The sequence below is a fragment of the Arvicanthis niloticus genome, chromosome 3, assembly GCF_011762505.2.
Source record: "Arvicanthis niloticus isolate mArvNil1 chromosome 3, mArvNil1.pat.X, whole genome shotgun sequence".
NCBI classification, from domain to species: domain Eukaryota; kingdom Metazoa; phylum Chordata; class Mammalia; order Rodentia; family Muridae; genus Arvicanthis; species Arvicanthis niloticus.
Genome location: NC_047660.1, coordinates 70,319,229 through 70,332,126, shown reverse-complemented (window position 1 = coordinate 70,332,126; position 12,898 = coordinate 70,319,229). Strand labels below are relative to the sequence as shown.

Sequence of the window (12,898 nt, the reverse complement as noted above, 5' to 3'; positions counted from 1 at the left end):
CTTAGGTGGCCAAAGGCAAGTGTCAGGGGCTGTTTTACAAATCCTGGTGTCCTGAGTGCAGCGTAAGAAAAAGCTTGTCTGGGTTGAAGTGTCCTCCAAAATTTTATTAGTACAATTTCTTGATATATACATGGTCTTTTCTCAAAACATTATTTGCAGTGTGCCACAGTAAATAACATGACTTGTTTGCATTTATTATATAGGTAAGTTCATTTTAAGCCACTACAGAGTCAGTGACTCTTCGTTATTAACCCATTGATTATATGTGGGAGGAATGGAGGTCCTTGTGCTCCCAGATCAGCCATAGGAGAACCAGGAATGTTAAACACACAGGGTTGTCTCCTCTAAGGAGGAGATATATGACCTGCTCTCCTCCCAGAAAACTGGGAGCAGGTGTGGTTAATAACCTGGTGACCTCTGCGATGTCTGTGTGGCCAAGACCACACTGGACCCTCCCCCAGACACTTATGGAGAACTTGTCAATCTGTAGAATTCGTCTTTATGGAAGATGTCATGTGTACTTAACAGAGTTTAAACATAGTTATGTCCTTAGCTTTATTGTGCACACAGGATTGAGTTATTTATTGTTAGGAAAATTTTCACCAAATTGTGCTGTGCTTAAATGTGCCTAAAGTAAACCACTCAGGGTCAGACTCCCAAAGTTTGAACCAAGACTACTAAGCCATCCTGCTTCCTGCCCTACTAGCTCCATGTATCATGTAATGCTGCTGCCAGACTGGCAGCTCTTAGAATTAATGGCTTACTTCCTTATTAGTTACTTATCCTTTCTTCCTCATCACCTGCTAGAACTATAGGCCAACAAAATAATGGTCTAGAAATCTATCCATGACATTTTCCATAATCTATATTTCCTTATTTATAAGAAATTAGACTCAGTGATGGGAAAGACACATCTTAAACAACTTACTCATAAAAGCCTACAGAAATCATAGTGCCGCTAAATAAAATAGGCGTTCTATAATTGGCAGATAACATTAGCATGTTACATTATCTTAAATATCCTCTTTTAAGATTTTGAACAGTCTGAACTCACCGTAATCAGTCAGCTTGTATTGGATGTTTCTCGGCCATTGAATATTTTAACTGATTCTGCATGTTGTGCTCAAAATGATTCTCTTAGAAACTGAAGTCTCAAACCCAAGCGTGCTACTGTTACAATTATTTATCTCCCTTTGGATGTCTGTCTATAGAGAAACAAACTCAACACTTTTTAAATCGTATTCCTGCTCATTTTAACTTGCCAGATCTATTACTATCCGCTAATGCTCAAGCCAGTGTGCTGGCCACTTCCTTGTCCCTAATACTTTCTTTTCAGGTCATTCAAAGATCGCATGAACTTCTTCATCAAAATAAAAATCTTTATAGGGACAATTTTGTACCTTGTGAGCAAGCTTGACAGAGCATGGGAAGTGCCATGTTCTTCTGTCACACACGGCTGTCTGCTAACAGAATCTATGTCATATCTCAGAATGTGTGCATACTTTTAAAATATGTTGATACTTTTTCTGACATAATGTTGCTTCTGCTCACAGGGGCAGAACGACCTTAGATGCCATTATTTATTTATTATACACCCCGCCCGCTCTAGGATTCCCATTACAATTAAAGACTGATAATAGTCCTGCTTATACTAGCAAATACGTTAAAGAATTTTGCAATTTATGGAATATTAATCATTTACAGGAATCCCTTACAATTCACAGCGTCAACACCATCAAATATTTAGATGGCAAATAGAGTATAAACAGCCACCTAAATAGCCATGCTAACTTTAAATTTCTCATTTTAAAGGATAATGCTTCTGCTTCGGCCCCAAAGCATTTTGCCCTAAAGGACATACAGCCTAAAGTGTATGTTAAGCAAAAGATCTAGAAAGTAATCAGTGGAAAGGGCTGATGTTCACCTACATCAGGGCAAGGCTATGCTTGTGTCTTTCTAGAAAGTGAATGAAGTCCCAGGTGGCTCCCTTTCTGATGAATCTGACCAGGAGAGCTCCCCAGAGTCCACTGGACAGATGAAGCTTCTGAAGGTAGATGACAATCCGATCAGGAAAAGACGTCCCAAGAGGAAGAGTAAGCCAATAACTTGGGGAGACATCAAGAATTTAACTTATCAAGCCGAGACCTTGGGGAAACAACAAGGATACAATACTAATGACCCAAAAATGATGCTGTTGTGTTTAATAACTATATTACATGTTAATTCTCAGCATGACCATTCAGATCCCAATTGACTTGTTGGGAGAGATAAAGGTATACCTGTACTAAATAGTGTAATGTTGTTCTGCTATGCTAAGGATTTTTTTTTTTTTTTAAATCCTTTGGGACCAAAGAATTTTGGACAAAGAATGGTATACAAATATTTAATTGCATATTTTGGTGGGACTAATCTAATTGATCAGTCCACACACAATAACAACAGGATTTAGCGTAACTAAGTACTTTTTAAAAGCTCTGATAATGAAAATTAGAGTTATGAGGAATTTTTGATGTATTGCTTACTAAAGTTGCTATTATTGTGCCTACAGTGGTTCAGCCTATTGCCAGTGATTTAGGAAATAACCTCTGGCTTTATGTGCCACATGGCAGCCAACAAGACCAGTCTTTGTCTCAGAAGAGACACTGGTCTATTCCTTATTTTCTTAAGACTTACTTATTATGTATACAGTGTTTTGCCTGCATGTATGCCTAAAGGCCAGAAAAGAGTACCAGATCTCATGCCAGATGGTTGTTAGCCACCATGTGGTTGCTGGGAATTGAACTTGGGATGTCTGGAAGAGCAGCTCTTAACCTCTGAGCCATCTCTCCAGTCCCCTCTCCAGCCCCTATTCCTGGACTCTTGTCAACAGTGTTCTGGTATGTGGTACTTTAATGTGTCGGGCTTTTCTCATACTATCAATGGTCAAATTAATGACTTGCATAAAGAGAGATCTTGCAGGTACCTTGAGTGTCTGTCATAGTTAAGATGGCTTTCCTCTTTCTTTGGTCCTCTGTAAGCTCTTCTTACCATTCTGCTATGCTTGCCTGTGTTAGACTAGCCGAACAGACAGTGCATTCAACCTTGACCACAATTTTCTCCCTTAAAAAGTAAAACAGCGGGAAGCCGTGGGAACTTGAGGGGAACCAGGAATGTTAAACACACAGGGTTGTCTCCTCTAAGGAGGAGATGTATGACCTGCTCTCCTCCCAGAAAACTGGGAACAGGTGTGGTTAATAACCTGGTGACCTTTGCGCTGTCTGTGGCCAAGACCACACTGGACCCTCTCCCAGACACTTACGGAGAACTTGTCAATCTGTAGAATTCGTCTTTATGGAAAATGTCATGTGTATTTTTACAAAGTGTTTTTATGTAGTCCTGTCTTAGGCATCACTGTGCACATGGGACTGAGTTAGTTATTGCCAGGACATTTTTCACCAAATTGTGCTGTACTTAAATATGCCTAAACTATTTAGAGTCAGACTCTGAAACCAGCTACTGAGTCCTGTTGAACTGAGCTGCCTTGCCTCTTGCAGATTGATACTTGTCACCTCTGCACGGGGCAAACAAGCCTTGTGTACTAGATGAGCCACTCACAGAAAAAAAAATATGTTTTTGTATAGAGACATGCGATAACAACAGATGAAGTAAGCTTATCCTGTCGACTATACCTGGGAGGAACAAGAAAGCGTACTCCAAGAGCAGTTCTATGTTTTTGGTTTCTTGGAGTTTTCTCATACACACTCAGAAGTCTCACATGATTCCATTCTTGCACCATGTTTTAATATCTTCCCTCTTGATTTTTTTTAAACCCAAGATGTCCAGAGTAGTTTTGTTTTGAGATGTTGTTGATAAATCTAATTATCATTTGATGCATGTATATCCTATAAATAAACAAATGATCAATGCACTAACCTTAGAACAGTGAAAGCATTGTGTGTAATACTCTGTCACTAAGATCAGGGATCCAAACTATGTCCAGCACTGTCAATGTCTAGTGTGGTGGGGTCCCTCGATAGGGTCACAGTAATCTGGACACGGGATGCAGAGTAACTGTGAAGCACTGCATACTTTACTGAATGTTCCAGCATCTTTTATAGGCAAGCAGAATAAAGATTTTTTGAAGCTTCTAATTCTCCACAGTTTCTGTTTCTCAAGCAGTAGTTTATTTAGATTCAAGGTGACCCTTAAGTGTTGCTTAGTTTAATTAAAACGAAAGATTTTTCTCATGAGAAGATGATCATGAAGGCCACTTCCTCAGGCATTCAGCTTACTTGGCAGAACATCAGGATTCTCCACTGAGAAACTGTACTTTCTCAGTGTGCTGGGATTCACAAATATCCTTAAGTCACCTTGAAGCTAGCAGGCTGGGAGCAGTCGCTTCATGTGATTTCTTTAATTTATCTTCTAAATGTTTTTGCCATAAGATACATGTTTGCTATGTGTGTTTACGAAAGCAACACTTGTAAATAGCCAATCCAACAACGCTAATTAAAACAGTGCTAATAAGTAAAGCAGCACTGTCTCCTCCAGCCACATGAGTCACACTCTGTATAAGTTTTAGGATCCATGCCAAACTATTTATCAGCTAATATTTGAACAATATCAGATACATTGTCAGATGGAAATTGTTTTTTGAATGTATCCAGTACTTGGTATTGTATTGTTCAATACCCTTTCTGATGGTAGAATTTCCTTTCAAATATTGTTGGATCTTTTTCCAGTCTTGACAGCTGACATTATATTGAAAATTAGTAACCCAAAATGTATAGAATACCATTCACAATTTAACTGCAGCTGTTGTTGCACACTCAAATATTTTTGACCTAACCAAGATATAGATTGTTTTAATGCATCTACTTCTGTCTGCAGCCTTGCGTCGATGTCCACCTGGTGAACCCACAATTCATGAGAGTGCTTATGCCATTATGCTACAAAATGTTTAGTTTGGAAAGAAGTATGCAAAGCCACACCAGCTGCTGAGGCTGTGGACTCAGCAGTAAGACTTCAAATGACAGCAACAGCAATTCCTAACATATGCTTTGTTCTTTTTGAATCTTTTCATGAGCTATTAGTAATCCAAATGGTTCAAATTTGCAAAACATTTTCTAATTCTGCCATGCTAAGTCCTGCCAAATGAATATCATCCATATAATGAGAAGTATATAACTGAGGATACTGCTGTCTAATAGGATACAGAGCATTACCTCCATAAATCTGACATATAGTGGGGAGTCATCGTTCCTGTAGGAGTACTTTCTGTTGATCTCTTTAGTGTGGCCCTCTTATTTACAGAAGGTGTTGGAAAAGCAGAACCTTTTCTCACATTGCAATGAACAGGAATAGTAAAGAAAAAAAATCTTGCCAATCAATTGCAATTACAGGCCAAGAAGAAGGTGACATAGATGGCTGAGGAATCCTGGGTTGCAGGGTTCCCATAGATACATAGTAGAATTAACTCCCCTTCAGTCTGTTAACAGTCCCCATTTCCCAGGCTTCTTAATCACAAAAGTAGGGGAATTCCATGAAGATGGAGACAGTTCTGTTTGCCCTTTGTGAAGTTGCTCTTCAACCAAATATTGTGCAGCATCCAATATCTGCTTAGTTAAAGGCCATTGTTCAGTCCAAAGGGGATTCATTTTTCCATAGAATTTTTATAGACTCTATCTATAGAGTATTAAATGCTAAATGAGCACCCCATTGCTCTAAGACATCTCTTGTAAAAATACTAACATGTACTTGTAATAAGAAAGGTTTTAAAAAGCAGTTTGCCCATCTTCAGTAATTAAAGACATGAACTAAACACTTTGTTTAATAGAGATTACAGGTTGAGAACCAATACTTTTCATTTCACAAGGTAATTGTTGTACAGGCCAACTTAAAGGCCAGTCTTTTTTCTGTAATTATAGTAATATCAGACCCTGTATCTATCAGACCAATAAAAGCTTTATTATTAATAGAAATTTTTATTCGTGGCTGTTGTTTCCCTTTATTCATAATCCATAAGACATATGCCTGATTAGTACTTCCAAAAACCCCTGACAAATTACATTAGACTATCCAATGGTATATAAGGTAATAACAATAATTGAGCTATCTGATCTCTTTTCTTAATTTGATAATCAGCTAGTGTAGATATCGTAATTTGAAGTCTTATTAGCATTAGTGTGTAGTAGGTGTTCTCCAGGTTTTCTGAAGAAGTGATTTTTAGTTGAGGGTAATATAATACAGCGAGGATTAAATCCATGTAATTCTTGATATCAGGTCCTCCCCTGATTGACTAATTGAGCAAGAAGGGTAAGGTAAGCAGTTAGCATTTTATGGCTTTTGTGGTGTAAATGAATCCATCCTAAAGGTTGATCCTCTTGTGCCATGTAATACCCAGAGCAAACAATTCAGTGGGGAAAATAAGTTTAATGGCAGTGAAGGTTCCACACTACACACAAATGTTTCTTGTCGTCTGGAATCAGATTTCTGTAGCTCTTCCTTTCCTCTCAGTATGTGAGCACTGTCCCGTGCCATTTCTCCTTGTAGAACTTTAAATAAATCATTGCGTGCATAATTAGGAATTCCTAAAGTAGGACATGGCTGATGACTATCTCCTCATGGTCTTTGAATGTTGTTTTTAAATTGTCTAATGGGTGTTTCTTGTGGTTTAACAGTTCTGTTAACTAGTTGTCCCAAATATTGCACAGTGTCTGATCTGTGTACCTTTTCAGGTGCAGTAATAAGCCCATTTGTGTGTAGTATACCATGAGCCATGTCATGGGTGGTAGCTCTTCCTCTTTGAAGGTGGCTAACATCATTCATTCATATAATACAAGCCTAAGGGAAAGCCTGCCTCGCAGGAACTAAATCCTTCCCTATGCTGTATTGACACACAGCAGGGGCTTTTGTCATGCCTTGAGATAATACAATCCATTGATAAAAACGAGAGAATTCCAGGGAGAAAAAGAATTCTGTGTGCCCATTTTCCAAATGTTCTTTGAGTGACTAGTGAAGATTCTGTAGCTTTGCTTTGAAGGGCATAGGTTTCTAAAGCAGCTAATTTTGCTCCATGTTTGTAGGTTGCCACATTTCTACAAAATTTCAGAAAGTCGATAGCATTTCCTATCTGAGGTGTACTTACTCCTTGGTGATCTTCGTTGGCATTATCAAGAGCCAGCTGTTCACTAAGAACTTGAACTTGCCTCCCCTCTGACTCATTTCTCAGAAGCATCTTTCAATCTTCCTGTGAAATCAGCATAGGGCTCAGATGGACCTTGTATGAGGGTTGCAAGACTAGACCAGGTTCAGATCCCGATTCAGTCTTTATCCAAGCAACTATAGCTACATCCCTAATGTGGAAGGGCTGCTGGAGGTCTGTCATGGAGCTACTGTTCTGTTCGCAGTCATCTACCAGTCCCTCTTAGCATTTCCTATGAGGCATTTCCGGAATCACCCCTTAAGTCATGGTGCTGAACTTTCTGGGCTTCATTTGTGAGCCACATTTGCCATTGAAAGAAATTGGGCAGGGCTTAGAACCATTTTTTATGCCAATTAAATGAAAATCATATGACAACTTTGCATATTACTCCAAACAAAAGGATACTGTTAACAGTATGGATCAGTAGGTCCATAGGAAAGTCTTTACAACTTTTAGTTATGTCCTTCCTCTAAAGGTTTCTTTCTCTGGAAAGCAAGAATACTTGCTGCTTAAGCAATCTAATAGAATTTCAGTGCTTGCGCTCCTCCTTTCTTTTTTTAAAAAAAAAAATTACATGCTCTGAATCAGACAAGGCCTCCCCTTGGTTTCTGTCCCATTATTCTCAATTATGTGTGAGCATCCCTGACTTTATTATGTGTGAGAATCCCTGATTCCTGTTCTGGGTGCCACGTGTCACTGCTCTAGAGGAAGTGGCTCCTGGGAGAATGTAACTGACAAATGAGGTGGCCTAAAGACAATAGGTAACTTTAATCAGAGCATCAGACAGTTCATGCTCGGGGGTTTAGGAGGACTTGTGTGAGTGAATGTTCAGTCTCAAGAGTAAGCCGAACTCAGCAAAATGTTCTCCGTAGAGGCGTACTAAGAATAACAATAGCCAGTTGTAATGAATACTCTGGAGTAAACTCACTTCTATTTGCTACGTCTGGGAGGGTCACAAAAACAGAATCTAAGAACAATTTATAGTTCCGTGTGTTTTGAAGAAACAGGTCACAAGACTCCTGTCTTGGTTTCTTGGCGTTTTCTTACAAGCACTCAGAAATCTCACATGATTCCAATTTTGGGCCGTGTTCTGACAGTTGCTCTGCTGGTTCTGGTGTTCACAGAGACCCCGTGATTATGGAAGTTGATTTTTTTTTCCCTTTTTTTCTATTGCAGTCTTACCATTAAGTTGACAGTGGATGAAGAGATGGCGCATTGCTTTTTGAAGTACACGTGTAAGCACGGGAAAGCGGGTATAGAGCTGCTTTCGTTGTTGGTTGAGGGCATTTGTGAAAGAACTTTTGCACCTCAGTTCCTGCTTCATGTGTTTGGATATGTAGAACATCACGTGGGTACAATCAGATAAAATGTAGATGTGAATCATTCAAGTGTGGTTAATGTGATTATGTGTATTGAATAACATTTGATAATATTTGTTTAAAGCATAGTTATGGCCTCAAAATCTAAAATAACATGGATCATTGTTAAAATCTACAACTTAATTGACAAAGTCGAGTACTTTTTATAATCACCACACCCCATAGAACTAAGAACAATCACTTAATTGAAACATCTCAACATTTTGAGCTCCTCCTACCTACACAAACCTGGCCCTCTTACTATATTTATCTACATAACTGTATTTGTGTGTGTGTGTGTGTGTGTGTGTTTACTAAGTTTAATTTAACCGTCATACCCAGTTCTCCCCAAATAACAAAGTGTCTTATCAAAATTGCATCATAATCTAAGGACAGATTCTCACTCTGATAGAGCTCTAGAAAAGTGTTGGCACCAAATGCACATAAGTTTGAGGGCTTGCTGTGGTAGTCAGACTGCCCTGCTGTCCAGCCTCAGGAAGAAATGAGGGTGAGATGGGTAAGGCAACCGCTGCTCAAACTGCCACTGCCTCCGGTCCTCCACTCGCCCAGCCTTCAGAGTAGCAGGGCCAGCACGCTGATGTCACATGCCTTAACAACCTAATTTGGAACTCACAGACATTGTTACCTTAAGAACGCAGTTACAGAAGGTGGCTCATTCTATCTTCACAGTAGTTCTTTGTAAGTTAAACAGGCCACTGGCTGGGCTAAATGAAGCAAATAGCATTTATGACTTTTTTTTTTTTTTTAAGTGGGAAAAATGCTCTGAATTTCAACAGACATTCTCACAATGACTGAACCACAACCCATTTGAGTTGTTGCCAAATTATACGCACGTATAATGTTTCTTGACTTCTGCTTACAGAACTGAAGAAGAGAGTTCTTTGATTGACAAAGCCATGGGGCAGACCCCTCCCTGCACCAGAGCAGGTATAGGAAGCAGAGCTCACCAGGCGGCTCCTGCTGGCAAGGAAGCATCTAGATCAATGTGAGTGATTGCAGAGTTGTTAATGAGGACATTTTTGGCACCTCCTGTCTTCTCTGCAGCTCTCTCAGAAGCAACCAGGCCAGGGAGCAGCTAGTCCCATGTGCATGACAAACCCTCTCCTCCCAGATTCACTGGGTTAAAGGAGACCCTGGATTTACTTCCTGCTGTGTTCAGGACCTGTTTATGAGAAGATGGCCATAACCCCAGCAGGGGCTCTGGGCTGTGCACTGTAGGTGTGGCCTCTGACATTTTGGTACAGTCTGCTTCTTTGCAGCTCCTTCTCACCCTGCTACTCTGTCCAGCTTTCGGTCAGATCTAGAGTCTTGGCCCTCACAGCAAAGTATGATTCGTGAGAGCTTGTTTGGGTGTGCAGGGCTATGGTGGCAGTGACTGGTGACCCAAAAATATCGCCGATCTTCCTATTGTGTGGGCTAAAACAGATTTGTCAAAGATACCTTCTTGATATCTTCGGAACTTGATTTGACTGCATTTGATGCCAGCATTTTTTTTCTAGAGTGTCAGCAAGAAACCTGTCCTAGGAGCTCAGTGCAGTTTTGAAAGAAACATTTTGTTATTTTGGCAGAACAGGGTATAATGGTTAAATTAAACTTACTAATATAAGTATGTCACTAAAACATAAAGAGGCCCAGCTGTGTAGGTAGAGGAATTCCCTTTTCCCTGGAGGATCTGTCCTCTGCAGCATGTCTGAGGTTCTTTCTTGGTTTCTATGCTGGATGCCATCCTATCAGGCTTTCCTGAAGTAATAACTTCTTTTGGATGCCCACAAAGATGGATGAGTCTCCCCGGGAGCTTCTTGGATATGGAAGCCGACCTGCCAGCCTGAACATCTGAGCCCTGTGACAGACATGTCGTCACTGCCCTACCTGCCAACATAACTTTAAGCCAATAGTTATCAGTTGCCAAGTTCCTCAGCCACTGTTGGGCTTTGTTGTTCTGTGTAGGCTCGGTGGTGTCCACGCTAGTAGTAGAGCCTAACCCACCCTGTGGTGTGCTCTGGACGCTACTTCTATTAAACCCTCGTTTTTAGAACTCCTTTTAGGATTTTAACTGAGTAATTGGAAGTTACTAGGTTTTTATTTAATGTAAGAGTAGAAATCAAAGGGATAGCAGGTTTTCTTGTTTTGTTTTCAGAACATGTCTCTTGTTGCCTTAAGGGTAGGGTGTTTCTGGGTCCAGGGAAGAATCAAGAAAAGCTAAAATAAAATGAATAAACAGTAGTCAAATGAGAATAATCTAGAAGGGGTTTCTGGTTTTGTTTTAACCTAAGAATAATCCTGCTCTCAGAGCGAACAATGGAGGCCATGATTGGCCTCCTGAAAAGACAGGTTGTCAGTGAGTGTTTGGTCATAAGGAGTCCAAATTATAGAATGTGTTGACATGGCCTCACAATAATTCTTAGGTAAGTACAATAAAGATAGTTGAGATGTGTACAAGGCAGTTTTTGTGAAGCTGACGTCTTTGGATTTGCAATGTTCCATTCTTTACAAAGCCTCCGTCCACCTTTGTTGGTCTTGCTGTCAGTAATGGTCAACAGTCCGTTTCTCTCGACACACCTCGAGTGTGGCCTCACCTAGGCAGCTTTTGAAGCTGTGGGTTGGAGATAGCCCCACTGTTTCTGGTAAGATACTGCCTCATTTTCTGTGGTTGCCTACACTTATCAACTGGTGCCATGTATTCCTCGCCCTGAGTGACTTAGAGCTAGCTTTCTCAGATGCCAAGATTACAAACTCTGGAAGTTTCACGAGCCTTTAAGTCCTTCCAGCGTTTAGAGAAGCATATGCCTAACTAAACCAGCTGCTAGAGAGCAGTGGATGCTTTCAGGGAAAACTGATCTTACTTTCAGAATTCTGCCAACTGAAACAACAATGGACCGTGGCAATTGAGGCTGAGATGTTCTTGCTTCTAGCTGCAAAGCCCATCTGAGGACTGAGCCTGTCCCGTCCAGGGCGGAGCTCTGATCCCTATACTCAAGGAGCTCCCGGAGGAGGCACGCTGTTACCAGCCACCTAGATAAAAAGTGATTAGTGATAGCTCTCAGTGAGGATAGCAGACCTGTCTTGGGCATTTTTTAAAATGGGGCATTTTGTTTGTTTGGATTTTTTTTTTTTTTTTTTTTTTTTGGTTTTTGGTTTTTGGTTTTGTTTTGTTTTTTGAGGTGGTCTCACCATAACCATGGCTAGCCTGAAACTCTTCATATAGTTGAAAAACTCACAAAAGACTTCCTGTCTCTGTCTCCCAAATACTGAGATTAACGGCATGTGGCTGGCTTAGTAAACTGGTTGTTTGTGTATTATGTGGGTAAATGACTATCTTTTCAAGAGCCAAGTGTGGTGTCACATGCCTTTGATCCCGGCAGTTGGGAGGCAGAGGCAGTCAGATCTCTTAAGTTCAAGGACAGTGTGGTCTACAGAAAGTTACAGGAAACCAACGTTATACAGGAAAATGAAGTCTCAGAAAAAACAATAGAAACAAACATCGTTCCAAGCTTGTAAGTGTTCGTGAGTACAACTATTCAAGTGTACAGTGTAACAGGACTGTCCCCCGCTCTTCTGGATAGAGGCCCAGCTGCCACTGGTTGGCAGACGCTGATGTCATGAAGTAGACACTACTTTCTATATGTGCTCTGTAAAAGGTTTCGTAATACTTTTTTTGAGAATATGACTTTTTTTCATTTATTGAATAATGTCAAATTTTATGTATTTTACAATCTATGCATTTTAAGTTAAGCTGCCTGAAGCGTGGTTTGAGACATGTTTATACTGTAAGCAATGGAAGATACTAGGTTTTGTCACCTGCTGCTGTATTTGGAAACAAAGACAAATGTTGCTTGAAAAAAATAATTATAATTAGAATAGGCTATTGATGTGATAATTGATATTTTAAGGTAAACTTGTTTGCTTTTGTGTGTAATTCCTGAAAGCTTTTTTTTTTAAAAAAAAAAATGTATTTTCGTGATTTCACGGTTTCTTTGTGTATTTTATTACCTAGGCCCAATTCTGGGCTTCCCTAAACAAGTTCAGAGCCCTCTTAGCTTCCTGTTTGTAGTAATAAAGAAAACAAGGGTCTACAATACCTGTTTGTATGTGGCCTACATTCTCTAAGGAGCTCTACCAGGCAAAAACCCTTCAGCACCAGGATGCCAGGACCTGGGGTTAGGACTGTCCCCAGGGTGAGGCTACCCGGCCACCTGGCTTCTCTCTACCTAAAGTCAGGGAGGCATGCCTCCTGCCTGTGGCTATCATTCCTACTTTCTCTTATCAACAGTAACTCCTTTTGCTTTGACTGTCACATATACAGTAGAGTCAGTCACACCACGCCCAATGTACTTGG

At 40.2% G+C, this 12,898-nt stretch overlaps 1 protein-coding gene across 2 annotated transcripts in view; it reads left to right on the top strand.

Moving 5' to 3' along the window:
• Nucleotides 1-12,640, top strand: part of Mapk1ip1l (mitogen-activated protein kinase 1 interacting protein 1 like) — a 32,295-nt gene extending 19,655 nt beyond the window's left edge. The window contains exon 4 of one of the 2 annotated variants that reach the window (XM_034497730.2): nt 8,360-12,640. In XM_034497730.2, coding sequence (XP_034353621.1) covers nt 8,360-8,371 — 12 coding nt within the window. In that variant the 3' untranslated portion in view covers nt 8,372-12,640. Of the gene's footprint in view, nt 1-1,960; nt 5,967-8,359 lie in introns of those variants that run through there. The other variant, XM_034497729.2, reaches the window with a different exon arrangement.
• The last annotated feature ends 258 nt before the right edge of the window (nt 12,641-12,898 follow it).